The 19720-nt window shown below is 42.8% G+C and overlaps 1 protein-coding gene across 2 annotated transcripts in view; it reads left to right on the forward strand.

Annotated features, from left to right (window-relative positions):
* STXBP4 (syntaxin binding protein 4) overlaps positions 1-13556 on the forward strand; it is a 65665-nt gene extending 52109 nt beyond the window's left edge. Inside the window, exon 22 of one of the 2 annotated variants that reach the window (XM_025895171.2) lies at positions 10728-13556. In XM_025895171.2, coding sequence (XP_025750956.1) covers positions 10728-10839 — 112 coding nt within the window. In that variant the 3' untranslated portion in view covers positions 10840-13556. The remainder of the gene's footprint in view (positions 1-10727) is intronic. The other variant, XM_018073412.2, reaches the window with a different exon arrangement.
* The last annotated feature ends 6164 nt before the right edge of the window (positions 13557-19720 follow it).

The raw sequence follows: 19720 nt of genomic DNA on the forward strand, positions 1-19720 counted from the left end.
GTTGCCAGGATTGGTCACAAAGTGCTGCAAGTGTGAGAAAACTTTACTTTTAGACTGCTAAAACTGGCATGAGTCTGTGCTGGGCATTAAGACCAGGGATTACCATGGGATAGCAAACTGTAATGTAAACTGTAATGAGCTACAGCTCAGTGTGCATTGGGAAACAAAGCAAGTTCAAGTGTCTTACTAACATAATATAAATTATCAGTTCTCAGAAGGACAAAAATTACACTAGGAGGTAGGGAACAGCTTCACTGAGAATGTAACTTTCCTCCTGCCAGACAAGAAAGGTTGAGATTGACCTCAGATATGTTTTGAGATAACCTGGTGTACTGTAAAGTAACAGAGAAGGCAAGCACTGCTGTGTTTTGCATGTAGCAACACAGGCAGTCATTCACACACGGCACAGATTGGTGCCCCATCAGTCAGTGAGGGACAGAAACACAGCACTGGTGCCTGTTTCATCACCAATTTACAGCTGGAATTTCTGTCAGTGTTTATTTCAGCCAGTTTGGTTAAGAGGAGTTGAGATTCTGACCTCGTTTGCTCAAGGTGACAACTGAATGTATCCTGATGGGGTTTTCAGCAGTCCACTGCCATTCCAAAGTAATGGAATAAAATCACAGAGAAGTCTAGATTGGAAGAGTCATCTCATTTAACCATCTGTTGAAGAGTAAGTCAACCAGAGCCCTGCAAACCAGGACTTGGATATTTGCAGTCAGGGAGATTCCATCACCTACCTGGGTACCCTATTCCAAAGTTTAGTTGTTCTCACAGTGAGGAATATTTTGTTAACCTAGACAGAATTTCCCTTGAAGCAACTTGTGCCCATTGCTTCTTGTCTGTGCTGCACATCTTTGTGAGAAGAGAGGGCTGAACAAACCCAATTCCTTCAACATTTCTTCATGTGCCAAGTTCTGCAACCCTCTCATCATCTTGGTGACCTTCCACTGGATCCTCTCCAATTTTTCCATTGTTTGTCTTGAGCTTGGAGGACCAGTGTATTGAAGAAACCCCACATAATAAGGTAAAAAAGTTCATTAATTAATTTTACTTATTAGACAATTAAGACTGTTCTGTTGTAAGAAATTTAATTACTGATTTTCCTGTCTGAAATAGACATTTTATCTGTAAATCCCAGAAACACAAAGGGGCTAATGAGCCCTTATAAAGTATCACCTACATCCAGATGAGTGTGTGTGCTCTTATCAGTCAGCTGGGAGGCATTAGGATGGGAAAGGTTTTGTAAATAAGAGAAAAGCCATCATGTTCACTTTTAAAGTTAGACCTGGGGCTGGTTTTGCCCAGGCTTAGTTCAGGTATAAAGCTGAATGAGTTTATTAAGTGTTGTAACCGATATTAGACCAAAATACCACTTTTGTTCTATGCCCTAGCATTAAAGTCCAGCAGTGCAAACAGTGTGTGTTCATTCTATCACTGAACAGATTTTGTGAATTAGAAACTTCTGGGTTTGATTTTCAAACAGGAGAAACAGTCTATGCAGAACTGCCCTCCCAGTGAGGCCCATACATGCTAATTTATGGTTATGTTCTGCCAGTTAAGAATCCCACAGGAACAGTATAAAACCCCAGAGCTGGGACACTAATTTTTTCCCCAGAAAACCCATTCTGGTTAATCTCTTCCACCCTCCCACCCTGTTCACCTTTAACATATGGCAGCTCTGTATCATGAGACTGGCACCTAAAATTAGGTAGGGCCTTGCTATTCTCCCTCCTACTCCCACCCACTCCTTGCATATGTATATGGTTTGTAAGGACCAGCTGTGAATTTTGCCCCTGTAAACACTGTTTTTCTAGCATTTTAATAGGGCTGCATTCCAAATATTCCACATTAACTGCTATTTTCCTCAAGAACATTTATCTGAAATTTCCCCGAAAGGCAAGGAAAAGTTACCAAATGTTTTAAACTTTTGGGATCTTCTCCCTCAGATGTATTAGGGCCTGCGATATTTTCTATCTTACAACAAAGGGGAAACAGTAAGGTTTGATTTAAGGTTGTCTTTCAGCAGTTTATCTAAAAATCAGAAGCTTTCCATGCAGGCCTTTTGTGCTTCAGTGTGTCAAAAAAGGCAATGAAGGTGCCTTCATTGGAAGGCAGAGAATTTGGTTCATGTTAAGTAGAAGCCTAAAGTCAATACTTATAAAATACAGGTTAGTAAAAACCATACATGATGTGTTCTGGTGGAATTTGAAATCATGCCTAACAAATCAAGTTTTTACTTGGAAAGCTTACACATCATATATTCTATATTCAATATTTTATAATATTCCGGAGTTTTTTGGTCTTGCTTGGGAAAGACCCACCATTCATTTTACTGAAAACTGGGCATTCATAGAAGCTGTTTATGATTTTACAGCTGAACTAAGAATAGCAAAGCATGTGTGATAGAGGAAGAACTCCTGTAGTATAAACACTGATGTTTTATAGCACTAGAGTTAAAGGTGTCGTCATAAAAGGAAAATAAATCACAGTTGATTTTACTTACTGGAAAGTAAATTGCAAAAAGAAAGTTGTGCCTTTGATAAGTGTACTCAGCACTACCTTTATGAAGGGAGGACCCAAACCCCAACACACTGAGGTGTGTCCAGCTTTGCCTCTGCTGTTTCATTCCAGTACATCCTGGCATATCACAATATCCTGGTTATCCAAGCAGGGGCTGGAGGACCAGTCCTAGTTGGTTTCTTCCTAGAAGAAAATCAACTTTCCTGGAAGAAATCAACTTCAATGAAGTGCAAATCACAGCAGACCTGACCTAGAAGTATAAACTTCTGTATGTTCCACACAAGTTTCAGTCACTTCAGAGCAGCAAACTAAGAAAAACCGTGATCTGCCACACTGATTTCAACAGCTATTGAAATCCCCCTGGATTGAATCCAGAGCCTTCTCCCAGCTCCTTGTATACTGGTAGGCAAGTTAGTTCCACCAAAATTAGCAGTTATCAAAAGCATCATTGTAGGTGTCCCCATCTTAATTTTGATGGTTTGTGGGCAGGAATGGGTATTTTGAGGCATGGAGTGCTGGTTCTGAGGCATGGAGTGCTGGTTCCAGTGAGTTCAAAGAAAGCTGAAGTTACTTTGCATCTCTTAAAATCAGACCTTTCCTATTTTACATGTCCCCCAGAAAAATAGAGGTGATTTTTGAAAATGTTTGCTTTTACCTGTCACTCTCAAGTCCTTCTAACTGAAAATAGAGAAAGAATAGTTGTGTAGTCAAAAGAAATGGCAAATATTTAAATAGAACTGGCTCAGCATTAACCAAGTGCTAACTGCTATTACTACTTTTTAATGTATAAGGATCCAAAGCAGTCTGCACCTGTCAGCATAATGTCAGTTCACACACCTTCAGATGTAACACGAATTTAAGAAGTCCTGACATGTTTCTTTGGGATTTTTGGAATTCAGTTTCTCTGATTTTTCACTGAAATCATTTTGCATGACTATAAGGAAAATAATCTCAGATGTAAAACCAGGAAACTTGGCATTGGATTTTATGATAACATGAGCTTGTAATACAAGAATGTTAAGACCTTAAGCTGCTTTTGGTTGGGCAATCTTTTTTCCTGAGAGGTTGTTTGTTTTTTAATATCAAGAACCAAAATGGAGAAACATTCTTTCAGCTTCCACAGATCCTGCACACTCTGTCCAAGTTCTGGCCTGTCAGAGAAGGCAGCTGTTAAAATTTCTTCTGTGAGAAAATACAAGGAGCTGAAATTATTTTATTCCCTGGAATTTGGGAGACCATCAGAGGCAGATCAAAGCACAGCAAGGTGCTTTGGGCCAAAACCATCACTCCAGCTTCATGTCACCTTAGTACACATGTAGTTTAAACATAAACCTTGAGTGTGCTCTGATGCATTTGCAAATAAATGGCACCAGAATTTTTATAAGTTCCCTTAGAGACACAGAACTCTGGGTAACTGCACATATTAAAACCTGCACTTCTAGAGAAACAGCACTTGGCTGATAGTGGGGAGACAGATTTCAGGTGGTGCTTTCAAACAGTGCCATTCTGTCACTCAAACCTTAGGGCTGATTCAGCCTTGGCTCAGATCCTACTGTTATTACTGGTTTTATTTTACTTTGGGCCATTTGTTTATTGTTGACAACTTTTAATGATGCAGCACACTATTTGGCTTGATAAATCTTCTTCCTAGAGATTACTGCTTTCTGAAATGGCTCACAGATTTTTCTTATTAGACAAGGGTTTAATCGGTTTAATCAAGGAATAAATAGCAAGACTGTCTTCTGGGGTTTCACTTTATATGCCTCAATCTTTAATTAATACTCAAGCAAAATCTGTGATCCCTGAGGGAAATACAAGCAGCATTTATGTTGCCTCAGGACACAGCTCCATGAGGTGACAAGTGCTCTTGATGTTATTACAGCCAATAAAATTAAGGTCACTGCCATCTTCCAGGACCTGCCCAGCATCTCCTGGGGAACTATTAGATGCTGAATGTTCCTTTTGAAATGTCTTGCAAGAGGGTACAGGCTTAAACCAATTTTAACAGAAAAGGGGAAAGGAAAAAAATGAATGTTTCAGTTAAAATAAGATGATTTTGATAAATACAATGCAAAAACTGAATGCAAGCTGCCTTTAGGATTTGTGTCTGGAAACTGTTGTCCCTGGATGCTCTCAGGGTTGATTGATAGATTATACTTGCATCAATGTCACTCACTTGTCTTATTTTGTAAAATGCTTTAGTTACAGCTCAGAATAAATTATTCCTTGCAGATCCTCCCAGCATTTGCCTTTCAAAATAGCAAGAGTTTTCCATTGCTTGACTTGGTATCCCCATACAGCATTTAACATCTGCTTTCCAAGCACTGGCATTTCCAGAGGGGATACCAAACATGACAGACACCATCCTTGGCTGGCTCTGCAGGTGTGTGCTGGCTCCAAGAGCTTTCGTGGTGCTGAAGAGACAAAGAATTAATACCAGGTTTAAATTCATAAGGGGCAACAGCAAGGTATTAAAAACACTGGCTCTTGAAAGCTGAGAAATAGTTCTGCTCCTAAAAATCATGCAGTCCTAGGAGAGCATTCTCAGCATGTGTGGGGTGCAGCAGCAGTAAGTCCACGTTATATTCAGACTGATTATGGAGTGATTTAGAAACTCTGTCAGGTAGAGATTTGAGGACAAGAGAACTAGCACATATCCAGCATTTTGACCATCCTGTGTACCAAATCTTGCTGTATATATCTGCTGTATTTATCTAAATTCCACAGTCATGTGAGGGGGCTCCTCTATAACTAAAGCCCTGCTCTTGCCATGATCCCATGGTCTGCCTTCCTGTGCCTTCTGCTCCCTGTGCTCCAGCAGATACTCCATTGTCACCTGCTGTCATGAGGAAAAGTGATTCTGCCTCTCCCTGCCATGACCTCTGAAGGTCTTCAAGGTGCTGGTGCAAACTGGGACTGCTCCATTTTTGTGCAGGATCTCTGTTTGATGGTGTATTTTCTAATTATGCAGCGTTTCCAAAGGTGCCCAAGGAGCATTGATCATGGTCCAAGAGATTTGCTTTAGCAAGTGAGAGAAACATGAGTAAAATAAAGATGAAAGAGCTGGGTCTCTGGGCTTAGACACCTTCTCTAAGGTGTGAGATTTGAATTTGAAAGAGAAAAAGGATCCTTGCAAAGCAAAGGGCTGCCCCGAGCACAGGGGGGAACAGGAAGAGAAAGGCCTGGGAACAAAAGACAAAGGCAGTAATTCAAGGCAAAGAGCAACACAGAATCTGTGCAAGAGCAAGCAGGGAGGATGGGAGAACATCTAGAGGAAGGATTAAGTTTCAGGATTTTTATTGAGGGGCATTGTTCTTTATTTTCCTGTTGTTCTGGCCCTCATTAGCCTCCAGTGCCCGGGGCCCTGCATACCAGCGGGTAACAGAGGATGTGCAGTCTCCATATTCCCACTCCTCTAGCAGATGGCACATCCTCCTTTCTCAGGAACTTCAAAACTTCCCACTGGGACGTGCATGTAAGTCTAAAAACTACAAAAGCCCAGTCTGGAATATATTTCTGGGTAGTGTAGAGCATGTCCCCTTCCAACCCACTGCATCTACATCTCGCAGGGCTTTGTTTGAGTTATTCTCTTCTTTGCTAGGTTTTTTAATGATTATTTCAATAGCAGTGAAAGCAGCAAAGAGTAAAGCTTTCAGAGTGTGCAGTGCCCATGTCTCAGGCTGTTCAGCAAAGGTTTGCAGTTGTGAGCAGATCAGGAACAGCTCCATCAATGCTCTTCAGCCGAGCATCGTTGCACTTTAAAGGGCAAGTGAAATTTGGGAAATCAAAAAGTAAGATAAGAAAGATTAAAAGTTTAGCAAAATTATCACTATGGATTACGTGGGTTTAGTTGATGGGGTGTGCTCATTTAGGAGGAAAACAGCTACTGTGGGCTTTGTGTTATTTCCTATGAGCAGAGTTCTGCTTTCATTTTCACCTTCCATAAAGCTGTTTGGTAGAGAAAAACAGGGCTCATCTGAGGCCAGAATTTGGCTTTCCAAGTTCAACTACAACTAAATCCTGTTTGGCCCATAAAGAGCAGTGGTCCCTGTTCATTAGGAGAGTCTGACTAATTGTTTAAAGCTGCATCTCCTCTCTTGAACAGATCTCAAACAAAAGGCTCTTGCACAAGATTGCTCCTTATAAAGCTCAGGAACCCTGGTGCAGTTGAAACATTGAGCCAGGTGTTATGAATGTCAAAATGGGGAGAGGAGGGGAGGGAAAACAACTTCCAAGAATGCTGCATGGCTGCTTTGGAGCTCAGCATCCTGCACTGGGACCTGCAGCACTTGAGTGGTCTGCAAGACTTCACAATTCCCTGTCAGGCTCCAGAGTTTGGCCCTGGCTGGAGAACACAATCTAAGGTGAAAAGTATGTCTTGATAATGCTCAAAATCTAAGGTGCAGACATTTTTTTTCAATTAGTTTTTCTCTTGAGTTTTTCTTTGAGTGATTCTTTTCTTAAAAGATCATCCGTAGTTGTCATTTTAAAAGAAATAATTTTCCATGTGAAGAAGGCAGAGCCATAAGGAGGGTAATTATAATGGCATTTGAAATAATCCACCACTATTCCTTTGCCAAAACATCCCTCTGTTCTCATGTTTTGTTTTCCCGAGCTCTAAAATTTGTCCTGCAGTTTGCTAATGTTAAAACGACAGACTAAATCTGCTGACATATTTCCAGATCAAATGTTTCTGTTTTCTAACAATAAATTTGGCTGCCCTCCGATAGCAATGATTTGTTTGAAAACCTAAAAATCCTTAAATGTTGTTAATTGCCCTGCAAATGCTAAATTAGACTTTTGAAAGGAAGATTTGCAAAATGGAAAAACGTTGTGCACTTGAAATTTGTGATGTTGGCTTTCCAAATATCCCTTGAACATTCAAACCAGTTGCATCAATTATGCAATACCTAGAGGTAGATTTGGACTCCCTCTCACTTTTATTGCTGGCCCCAACACACAAATCAGGGAGGATGTATGTCTAATACAAGAATGTTCTGCAAACCAGTAAATCTGGGATTATCTCTTCGGACTGATTATGTCAAAGCTCTTTAGCCACAGCACTTTTGGAGAGCTAAAAATAAATAGCAGCGGGGTTTATACATTTATTCTCTGCCTAAATAATCTGCGCGTATTGTGTGTGTCTGTCTGTCTACAATGTGAGACGTGGTATCTGGACTTAATGTTTATTTATAAGAGCTCTTTTCCTAGTAAGGATTTTGGCAAAGGGTTTAAAACAAACTGTCCTAGGATGGGATAAAGTCTAGTGCAAGTTGAAAGGAACCGAGTTCAAATCAGAAGCATCTACAGCAGCAGATTGACATTGGGGCAAAATTTGGCCCTGTGTGTTTTGAAAGGGGATGAAAACTGGTTCTTTCTCACCAGTGTTATGGCACTGAACACAGAAAATTGTAATCCTGATTTCAGTGCCACAATTCTGCGCTGTGAAAGGTCTGGAGAGTTTTTTGCATTTAATTTGTGTGAGAGCAAACTGAGGCTCTTGCAGCAGTAGCAGGAACTTCAACGTGCTGTCATTTGCCTCCTGGCCCTGGAGTATGTAGGAGGAAAACCTTCTGAAGAATAAACACTTAACAAGGAATTTTTAAGTTGGTTGTATCAAAGCCCTGTGAATGCCTTTCCCTGTAACTCTTCTACTCCTGTGCAGCTTCTCCCATTTCACAGGAGTGCTCAGGAGAAGATGGAACTAAGGATTCAGGCACACAGCAGGTCAGGGCAGGCTACATGGAGAAGTCAAATGGGCAGAAAAACAAATTTAAAAGTAATTTTATTCTTATTTAAACTCCATAATGGATCTTTCAGAAATGGCTTGATAAAAGTAGTCGATATAAACACTTAAAATAGTAGTGTAGGCAATAAATCTTGCATTGGCAGAGCTGGAATGGATGGAATCCAGCTCATTCAGCTCCCATGATTCTGCAGGTGTTGGAAGGAGTTCTGTGTTGTTACACTGATAAATGAAATCACATGCTGGGACTTCAATTTAAATTGCTATCTTCACTATAAAGCCTTATTGACTGAATTTTTAAATTAGGAAAAGAGAAGGCATTTCCTGACGTTGTAGAAAACATTGCAGAAAAATACAGCAAAGATATTTTCCCTTGTATATTTACAAATATAAATATATTCATAATATAAATGTGACTGTATACATTTCCCTGTGTTGTGGAACAGTAGGAATGATGTTTTTAATTAGATAGACTTTATTCACAAGTCTCTCATAAAACAGTGTAAAAGGACTCCATATTGGCTGTCATCTGACTTTGTAAAGGTAAACATTGGAAACATTGGCAAGTTGTTCTCATTCCCAGTAAAAACGGTACATTCACTTTCTTAGAATGAAACAATTACTGTGCTTAAGAGTAGTCAGTGTCTGCTGCAGTGTATCTCCTGTAGAAACATGTTTTTCATTTATCCCTCTATTTTAACTCCTGTGAAACTGCTCTCTACAGCTCCAGTAATGGACATTTTTGTAACATAAAGGAATGGAGTCCATCCAGTGCTTCTCTCACCAAAAGAGCACCTCTGAATTGCTTTTACACATAACTGGGGTTTCGGGTTTGATGGTCTTTATATTCCACATTTTGTTTGTCTTGTGTGGTCTTTACTCAGGCCTTGCTTCAGTTGAAGTAGTACCTAAATTCCTGTTACCCGTTCAGAGACAGGTTAATTTATTCATTCAGCTTGAGCTGTGATTTACCTTATCATCATATTCATCTCTTGGTGAACAGTAACATCCTCCTCATACCCAGCTGAGTCTGAGCTCAGTGTACTCAAATGAAAGGTTTAAACACCAGGTAAGATCATGGCACCATCATGTTGATGGGAACAGTGATCCCCAAACCCATAACTCAGTGTAGTGGAACATGCACTCAAATTCCTACTTTAACATATCCCTTTCCATAATCAGGTATTTAAGAGAGTGCTTTTAAAGACAGAAAGACAAAGCCTGTTTTCACTTGAAAAACTAAATCTAGAGTAGTTCCATCATGGCACTTCATATTTAATTAAACCAGAGTACCTGAAAGGTGAGTACAGACATGGGCTTTAGGGACACTGTGTGTCAGACATTGTGAGAAGAGCTGCTTGTCCTTCATGGTGTATATTATATGTACAATATTTTTCAGCTAGTTCATGCAGTGAACTTACATTACAGAATTAATCTTTGCACTGACTTGACTACAAAAACTGTGAATTTATTAGCAGGATTTTTTTTTTTTTAAGTGAAGAGAAGCTATTTCCTTTCCCAAGCACACATTATTCCAGAAGGGAGCAGAGGCAGTGTCTTGCCCACACACAGTATGGCTCACATGCACACACCAATCACAAGGTGTGCAGTGTTCTCACCCTCAGACACTAAACCCAGCCCATGGATCTGTCCTTACCCAGCCTGGGTCGGGCTCTTGCCATTCATAGAGAAGCTTTCCCAGCACTGGAAAGCAGCTTAGACTGCATGTCAAATGTAGGGTTTAAGCCTTAAAATTCAGCACTGCCCCCCTTTTATTGAACTGATCTAGAGTACATGTAAACATAATTGATTTATTCACCAGCCTTTTTATGAAAAAAGAGGAATGACTTAATGATGCTAAAATAGTGATCATAGAATCATACAATGTGTTGGGTTGGGAGGCACCTTAAAGCTCATCTAGTTCCAACTCCCTGCCATGGGCAGGGACACCTTCAACAGGTTGCTCAGAACCCCTTCCAGCCTGGCCTTGAACACTTCCAGGGTTCATGTTCTAAGGAGCTGAGCGTATTTCTGGGATGTGATTCCACATTTGCTCAGCTTCCTCCTGCCCACTGTTCCCCAGGCTGTAACTGGTGTGCTGGCCATGTGAATAACCATGTTGGAGTTTCACAAGACTCCTTTGTCTGGGCTGCACATCATTGCTGGATTAATTGTCTATGGCTCAGATAATTAACAGGAAATGTCACCAGTGTGTATCAGGAGTCTCATACAAAAGCATTCTCTCTGTATTGCGAAATGGGATCTTCAGTCCAGGTTCTGGCACCCAGAACACGCCACATCTTGTTTGTAAAAATCTCACAGTTTGCAAGAAAAGGACAATTCTGCGTTTGAAAGTGTCGTCATGATCGTTCCAACTCCCGACCGCGTCTGGTGTTTCTTGCTTTGAGGTCTCTGAGCCTCTTTGGGGTTGCTGATGGCATTTCTTGTGTCTTTTCAGCCACGTGACACAGACGACGTCCTGGATCCATCCCGTCACGAGCGCCCTGAGCCTGCTCTGCTCCGAGGAGGAGGAGGATGGAATGAGAGACCTGCCCGGGTCCAAGAGCTGAGGGCTTGAGGCTGCTGACAGGGAGTAGTTAGTCTGGTCCCAGTTCCTTAGTGAGAAGCTGCCCAGGTTTTAATCTACCTGCTTTCCAGTGTAATGTAGTTGTACCTGGTGACGTTTCTCCCCTTCAAGCTGGAGGAGGTTCTGCCATTTTTGAGGTGGGTTTATTGATGGGGGTACAAAGGATGCAGGTGGGTGCTGCAGGAGTCCTTAATCTGTCCCACTTTGGTGTGCAGGGACCAGTCTCACCTTAGGGCCCAGTCCAGTCTTTCCATGACTTCCCCACTGACACAATTGACCCGACCTGAAGTGAAATTTTCACGGCTTTGGCCAACATGAGATTAAGATGGGACAGTTGGTGGTGGATTCCAGCTGATGGCTGACTGAGATGCAAGGTCAGCTGGGGTTTTGAACCAATGCTGGTGAGTATAATGCAGATGGCTTTACTGAAAATCTTTATTTTTATGAAAGAAATCTGCAAATAAGTTTTGCTAATAGAAATTCAGCTATTTGTTACAAGTATTGGAGCTCTGATGACTTTTAAAATGAATACTTATTATGAATAGTTGTTGAGCTTTAGAAAAATGAGTCTTTGATATCTTGTCAAGTGAAAAGAAAGTTTTGGTAGAGGACACCATGCTCTTTCAACAATATGAGGCAAGAATGAAAATTATTCTACTTTTGTGCTCTGCTAAACCGATACATACACACATCAAATACTTCAGTGGAAGCTGTGAAGTTTCAAGTACAATGAAACCTGTGAAACCACCTCCAGGATCAGCAGAAATCAGTCACCTCCTCAGAGCTGGTCTTTAAGTAGAACAAAATCATTTTGTACACACTGGTGATGATTTAAAGAGGATAAAGAAAATGACGGGGGGTGCTGGCGCAAGTTAATGAGCAGGTTTGGGATATTTTAAATCTCATTATTGACAGCACAATGTCTGATGTCAGCTTTGTCAAATGTATGATTCTGTGCTGGGTTTTTCTGGAGGCTCTTTATGTGTGTGTGTGTGTGTGTAATGGTGGGTGTTACTAATGAATGAAAGACAGGCCTGAGCTCTGCAGAAGCACTGATGGATATGCCAAAGGAAAACTCTGTCTCTGACCTTCAGTGCAAGAGGGAGAAGGGGACTGTGACAGTGTGAGGAAGGCACAGGCTGCAGTCACATCTTTGAGGTCTGTGTTCAGTAGATGTGTCACTGGATTTAAGAATCCTTGTCCTCTGAGGAATGGATATAAAGCTCAGACTTCCTCACAGTTCTGGTGCCTCAAACCACACGCTCTGTCCTCAGCTCTGCAGAGCTGTGCCAGGTCAGGCACGCTGGAGCTGCTGATCCTTTTGAGTCAAAATAATACACCTTCTTTTGAAATCCAAGTCATGTCTCTGAATAGCAGTGCAGGAATCTCCTGCACTTGGTCTGAGAGCTGCAGACACATCACCAAATGTTCTTCCTGGAGGAACAGTGTGCAGCTCACAAAAGAGGCTTTTGCAGGCTTTGCTGGAAGTAGATGTCAGGATATATTGAATAAGCAAATAGCAAAAACTTGTTTTGTACTTTTAACTAGGTCAGACCCAAATTATCTGTGAATCTACACAGGTGGTGTGGATTAAGGAAAGCTTGCTCAGCAGACCCACAGTAACTTATATTTCTAAGAAAACTTCTCATAACAATAACACATGAATATTTTAGCCATTTTTTACCCCAGTGGCTCCTGCAGCTTCACAGCCTCCTTTGTGCTCCTGGAGAGCACAGTCCCAAGGGACAGAGCTTGTGCTTCAGGCTTGGACACTCCAGAAGCATTTTTATTTAAATCCCTTTTCTGCAAATGGCACAGACTCATGACCCACAGAGGACATGTGAGGCTCTGAATTCCTTGTGGTGTTTGCTGTAGCTGTAGAAATCATTTGGATGCTTTATGACAGCTCTTTCTGTTCATACTTCCGTGACATCCAGCCTGCACAGAGATTCCAGTTTTCCAGTTCTGCTCAGGAGAGATTGGAATCTCCACTTGCCTCTTTGCAGCCTTGATTTATTCTGCTTGTGGCTTTGTGACAACTCACCGGGTGTTCCGAAGAGGAGAAGCTATTTAGGGACGGGGGGCTGCGGATCAGGGAGGCTGCAGGAGCAGAGACTTCACGGGGAGCAGTTTAGAGCTGTCCTTCTGTTGGCTCAGCTGGAGGGGGACAGCTCTGCACGTGCTGCCTGCCCTTCCCGGGGAGCTGGGAATGATCCCAAGCAGGCCCAGCCTGCTGTGCACCAGGGGGGATCTGCCTGCTCTGCTCCCTGTCCCCACCCACGGATGAGAACGTGCCAGAAGCTGGAGCCTGTTTCCCCCCTCTCTCTTATAAATTTGCCTAGAAATTAAAGGCGTTAGAAATAGGTCTCTGCATCTCTCCAGCTACTCCAGTGAGCTTTTACCTCTCCACATAATCCACTAGTTCACGTTCTCCGTGGTGGGGAATACATTTTCATACCTGCAATCTCCAAATGTTCTAATCTATTTTTGTACGCTGCCATACACTGTTTCCTAGGTTATTTCTCTTGATCTCCCCTTGTCTCTTCCTTTCTATGAAATAGTTTTGTGAAATCATTTTGATTAAACTGAACTGTGTATTTTGAGAAAATGGTTGTAGGGTAACTTGAACAGAATTTGTAAAGAGCAGTTGTCAACATATGCAACGCTGTAAACAGCAACTTTTCATTTTTATTCCTGAATAAAAAAAAAATTTAAGTAGAAAATATATTCAAGTGCATGTTGTATCCTTTAAAATAATGAAACTACAGCTTTGAATGGGAATAGATCTGTCCCATGTAATATTCTTCATCTGATCAAATGCCTCTTGTAAGAGGCTGCTTTAGGAGTGCTTTGGTTCATTTCTTTAAGTCTGTCTCTGACACGCAGGAGGTGCCTGGTGGCACTGAGGGAGGACAAGAAAAATCCTTTAAGAAAAATGCTTGTGGTTGTGGAACAGGCTGGGCTGTGAAGTGGGAAAGGCTGTCCAGGAGCTCGGGAAATGCTGTTCTGACTTGGCCTGTGAAACGTCTACTTTTCTGGGAACTGATGGGATTCTTAACACTCAGCTCAAGGTACTCCTGCAGGAACATTAATCCTCACTCCAAACCAAGCACCAGAATTCAGTGGCCTTTTTGCAAATGCTGCTCTGAGTGACTTTTGTGTGGCTCTTCCTTAAGTCAGTAGCAAAAATCTGAGTCGGCTCAGGAGCCTTTGTTCAGTTCTGTGCTCCTGGTCCTTGTGTGTCATCCATTCCACCACTCCAAGGAGCATCAGCCTGACTGGGAATGAGCCCAGTAGCACCAGTTCAAACAGGCACCTGTCAGCCCAGGCACTGGGGCCAGCCTGGCAAAGATGTTTAGCAGCTTAAACACGTTGGTGGAGTTAATGGGAATTAGGCACCTAACCTACTTAGATGCTGCTATAAATGCTGCTAGGCATGTTTAGGTACCTAAATACCTTAGTAAATCTTTCCCCTTACTGCCTGCAGTGATAGCCTACCAAAAATCAAAGACCAGTAGCTAAAGCCTCACCTCTGTCCTCTGTAACCAGCTTTGCCTTTCCCTGGGGATTGTTTTCATGTTACACTAAAAATACCAGCCAGCTCACAGGTTGAGCCATCCAGGTTCTGTTCAGATTTTTGGTGGTTTGATTATTTACTGCTCATTCTACATTTTTCCCCCAAACAGTGGCTGATGTTGCCTTGGATTTAATAGGTTGGTATTTTCACAACACTCTTTTAAGATAAGTTATTTTATTACAAGATAATAGTATTGAATTCACTTCCCACAAAGATGCAATGAGTTTTGTTTCATTCATCATTAAGTCATAAAATTGAAAAAAAAAACAAAAACAAAAAACCAAAACAAACAAAAACAAACAAACAAACAAACAAACCTCATGGGCCAAAGTCTATTACAAGTAGAGATTTGTGTTTCCAAATATGAGGTTGGGAAGTCGAAACCATATGATTTGATCAATGATAACCAATCAATTATAATCAATGGTGATTTGTGTCCCTGTGGTACAGTATCTGAGTCAAACCCAAACTAATTAAAGCTGATAATTTGAAGAGAGTAGATAAATAAATTTGTATCCCTCCTGCTCCCAGGTATGTTTTGAGAGTTAGTTTTTGCCCTGCAAATTCTGTCCCATGCAAATTCTGAAGCCACTGATGGCAGGAGCAGAGAGGCCCCCTAAGAACCTGCCTGGCACTCTCAGACCTTTATTGCTCCTTCAAATTAAATGCAAAAGTGTTGTAAATAATAAAGACACAGAGGAACAGGAAACAGGACCCGACAGGGTTGAGGTATGGTCGGCTTGTTAATTGGCTGTTTGTAAGGTGCAACCAAAAGGAACCGTTTTGTTATTAAAGGAAAATGTATAAATGCAATTAACCTCCTCTTATTCACGTCTCTGCTCATCTTTGGGAATGCAGTCCAGTCCCTTGAGCCTAAACTCTCCATGTATGTGCTTAACCCAGTCTGGTTTTAGCTGCTGAAGTAGCACAGTACTGCAGCCTCTGCTGTTCCAATAACCACTTCAAATCCCACAGTGAGAGATATAAAAGCAAAAAATCAAATCAATAGTAAATGTTCACTAACAGGCAAGTCCTGTGGCTAGTTGAGGAGAACAGAAAAGTGTTTTACTGCTTTGTTTGGTCCAAAACTCTGAAGTCTGTTTCAGCCCAGGTTTGTTACCGTTGCTTGTCCTGTGTTATGAACACACAAATTAACCAACTTACAGGAACCCGGAGGAAAAGGCCTTGGTAAGTTCACCTCATTGATAAAAATACAGATTCTGTTTATAAGAAAACTCTTTAGCCATTGTGACTGAAGTTTTGTAGGGCACCAGTGGGTGCTACAAGAGGGCTCTTCTGGGCCAGGGGCACTGGCCTGGAGCGGTGGCAGCTCAGGGGGAATGAACAATTTGGTTTCTGATGTGGCTGAGGGAAATCGTGCCTCTCCAGGTAAGGAGAACTATCCAGTTCCTTCTTTTGCTGTATCCAGAAGGGAAAGGCAAGCCAAGGGCTCTGGGGCTGGGAATGAGGACAGTGGCACAGTGTCAGACACGTCATCACCTCCTTGAACCCCCAGGGCACAGGAGCTGGATCCTAAGGAGGGATCGTCACTGGGTGAGCTCTTCCTTGCTCTGGCAGCTTTGAGCTTATCGTAGTGGGAAGTCCTCAGTCCAAAAACCCAGTGTGCCCTGTGAAGGCACTGACAGGCTCCAGCTGCAGCAGGAGGGTGAGCAGAGAATGCACAGCAGGGTAATTCCTGGCTAAAGCCAAGGCCACGGCACAGCCTCCTCCCTCTGTTTGTGCTCTCTGCATTCACAAGTTGTGGGTGCTGGTGCCCACACAACACCCATCTCTGCCTCTCCCCCTGCCCTACCCCGCTCTGATCACTCCCCTGGAGCAGAGCAGTTCTCAGCTGCCTTTTCCCTGCCACGTTTCCAAGGGGAGGATGGCAGCTCTGACAGCTCCCAAGCTGGTAAATTGAGTTTGCAGTAATCCCAAATACCTGAGATAAGAAGCACAGCTCTGCCATGGAGGCTGAGGGCTTTAAAAGCAGGGAAGGGCAGGGACTGGGATGGATGTACGTGCCTGATGTCATGTGTCCCTGCCAGGGCTGGAGCCTAATTGGATTTCACAAATGTGACTTCTGTGTCTCTTGATCACAAAACCAAATTAAACCTCAAGAAGTTTTGAACAAATCCCTACCTAAAAGTTTGCCTCAAAAAAAAAAAAAAAAATGATAGACTCCTTCCAGCCCCTCCTCTGCCCCAGAAGGGGAGCAAAAGGAAAACTTCAAACCAGAACTGTTGCTTTAAAATAAATAAGCAGAGAAGCAAAGCACAGCCAGCAGATCTGCTGAATTCCTGGGTGCACTGAATAAAATCAGTCATGTGATAATGATGGGATTTTCTAGAACACCTTTTAGGCATGCAATTTCTGCATTAAATCTATTCAGACGTCCCTAGAACATCTGTTTCTTCTATAAAATGGGAGTAGCAGCCACTTTTTACAGTGCACTGACAGCCACAGATAAAAGCCTGGTAATTGCTAGCGGGGACTACTTCAAAGTTAACCTGCCAAGATTTTTAGGACTATTGCACATGATAGCCCTGTGCTGGTTCACACAAATTTGGGAGGTGAGGTACGTGTTAAAATTGTAGGTAACAGTGGGATTCAAACAGATTCCAGCCTCTCTTGAAGCCAGATCAGAAGCAGGCTGATGCCTGGAGTCACAGTAGCAGAGGGAGCACAGTAAATCCCCTGATTCGCTGTTAATGTGACCTAAAATCAGTGGGAGCTGCTTTAGCACGTGGGTGCCACGAGCTGCTCTGCCTCCCTTCAGGGAGACACCAAAACACCTGCTAAAAGCCTGGATATCCCCGAAAGAGAGGAGCCATTTATAGCTCCTGCCCGGGAAGATCCACAGCTCTGCAGCAGCACGGGGCCTGGCTGCTTTTCATCCAGCTCTCCCGATGTTTATTCATGAGTCGGGGTGCAGGGAAGATGAAAAGGCTGCTGGCAGACTTCTCCCTGGAGTCTCCACTTGAAATGGCACCACATTTCCAGGGAAGCCTCACTTGTGCTCATAACAAGGCTGATCCTCATGGGAACACCGTTGTTCCTCTGTAGTTCTCAAGGCAAGCAAACATTATCCTTATTGTCCAAACACTGAGGCACAAGGAGAAGTCATTAAACCTCACCTGCTTTGGTGAGACCCAGAGCTGGAGTGAGATTATTTCAGTGCTCTTGAAAAGCCCAGTGGCAATCCTGTGATTTGTTTGGTGCCTCTGGGCTTTACAGCAGCTGTAAGATAGCACCCAAAAAACCAGGGGCACAGGGACTGCTGGCACTCAGGGCTCGAGCAGAGCAAATTCTGCTGCAGAAAAGCCACATGAGATCTTTGTTTGTAACAGGGAATGGCAGGTATTGGAGAAAAAAAAACCAAACCAAACCAAACCAAACAACTAAACCCTTGCCTGTATGAAAAGGAAGTGATGTTGTGGAGGACTTCTGAGCTCGGAATAGCTGCTGCCATCCTCTGTCACAGCCTCACTCCGTGAGCAGGGACAGCCAGGGACAGGCTGCCAGGGTGCTCAGTTCTTGTGTGCAACATCCTCTGCTAAGGAACAGCAGTTACTCACTGCCTGGAGAACCTACAACCTGGGGGAAAAAAAAGCTAAATCAACCCGATTTTTTGTAATTTTGAAGGGAAGTGTTTTAAATATTGAAAAGGAATCACATCTCCTGTTAGGTATTATAAAACTGGAAAGCTTAATTTTGTTTTTTTTCTCAGTTGATTTGCAAACTCCCCTCAATGCTGTCGGTGCTGCTGCATCCCGGGGGGCTCTCTGGGGGCTGAAAAGGGTGTTCTCCAAACAAACCAAAACCAGTGTTTTGTGCCTGCACCTGCAGTGTGTGTGAGAGCTGCACAGCTCTCTCCCGTGAACTCAGGCAGGTTTTATTTACTTTGTGTTCAAATTTACAAGCGCCTTCAATCAACAACAAATCCCACATGGATAACAAAGTCAGGGTTGCCTTTCCACCATGGACCCTTTTCTGACACTTATGCCAGAAATATGACATTTCCACAGATTTCTTTGGCTTTAAAACCCGTTCCCTGTGGCAGGGAGCTGTAGCACCTTCGAAGTCTCAACAGCCTAGTGAGAGTGAATTGTTCTAGTAGAGATTACTCAAGAGCTACTAATCTTAGCATAATAAAGCCTTTGACTGACTTCCAAAGGACCTCAATGCATGTGGTAAGTAAACCACTCTCACCTTCTTTCTGGTCTTTCTTACAGGAAACAGAGTGAGAGAGACAGCAGTGATGGAAACTCAGTCCAAGGTCATGCAGCAAGTGGTGGCAGAGGCTGGAGAGGTGAACACTTGGTCACCAGCCTGGTGCTTCCACTGAACTGTCTCAGTAAGACTCCAGATCAGGTGTAAAAGTTTAAATTAGAAGAAAATTTTATTTTTCAAACACAGTATTAAAAAAAAAAGCAACGGTGTTTAACTCTCCCATCTGGGTCTAACACCTCCCGCTCGAGAAAATTAAAATAATAAGGCAATATGGGCTTGCAGAAGGGACAGCTTTTGCAGGGAAGAACTCACAGAACAGAACAGTTGACAAGACAGTTAGATAATGACCCAGATAAAATGGTGGTGCTGGATGTCTGAGCAAGGCATCAGAGAAATGTTCCAAAAATCTTGTCTAAAAGTCTGGAGCAGTTGAAGCTTTGTTTCTGTTGCATGGAAGCTTTTTGGCCATGGAGGCACTGCTGTCCCCAGCGGCTCCAGCCCTCGCCAGGACAAGGAGGAAGGAGTTCCCCGAGGAGCAAAACAATCACTGAGTTGTACAAGCACAAATGCAAAGTGCTGTGAGAGGCTGATGGTGCTGAATGGAGCCAGTGGATGGATCGTTGTATCCATGGCACCTGAGGAGGTGACTCATGTCACAGCTATAAATACAAACCTGCTTGTAAAGGACACATTCTAGTAAAATCTGCAAGAGCTCAACACAATTTGGGTAATTCAGTGTTTGCTTCACTCAGAAACAAGTCACCAGCTCCTCTCTGACAGGGGCAGGGCCATCAGGTGTTAAGAACAGAGTTGATGGCACCTGGATGGAAAGGCAGCTGCAAATGGGATAACCATTAAACAGCCTCCCGCCAGCTTATTTGCATCTTTCCTGGGAGCCAAGAACATTGCTCTGGGGGATCTGTGAGTTCCTAGAAGAAATCACAGACCTCACAAGGTAAAGCCATCAGGCAGAGCTCTGCTGGCAGGCTGGACTTCACATCAGCACATAGTTTGGGATGTTTGCACTTGGAGAGGAGACTGCCAGTTGCCTCCC

This window comes from Manacus vitellinus, unplaced genomic scaffold (assembly GCF_001715985.3).
Source record: "Manacus vitellinus isolate BGI_N305 unplaced genomic scaffold, ASM171598v3 scaffold_24_pilon, whole genome shotgun sequence".
NCBI classification, from domain to species: domain Eukaryota; kingdom Metazoa; phylum Chordata; class Aves; order Passeriformes; family Pipridae; genus Manacus; species Manacus vitellinus.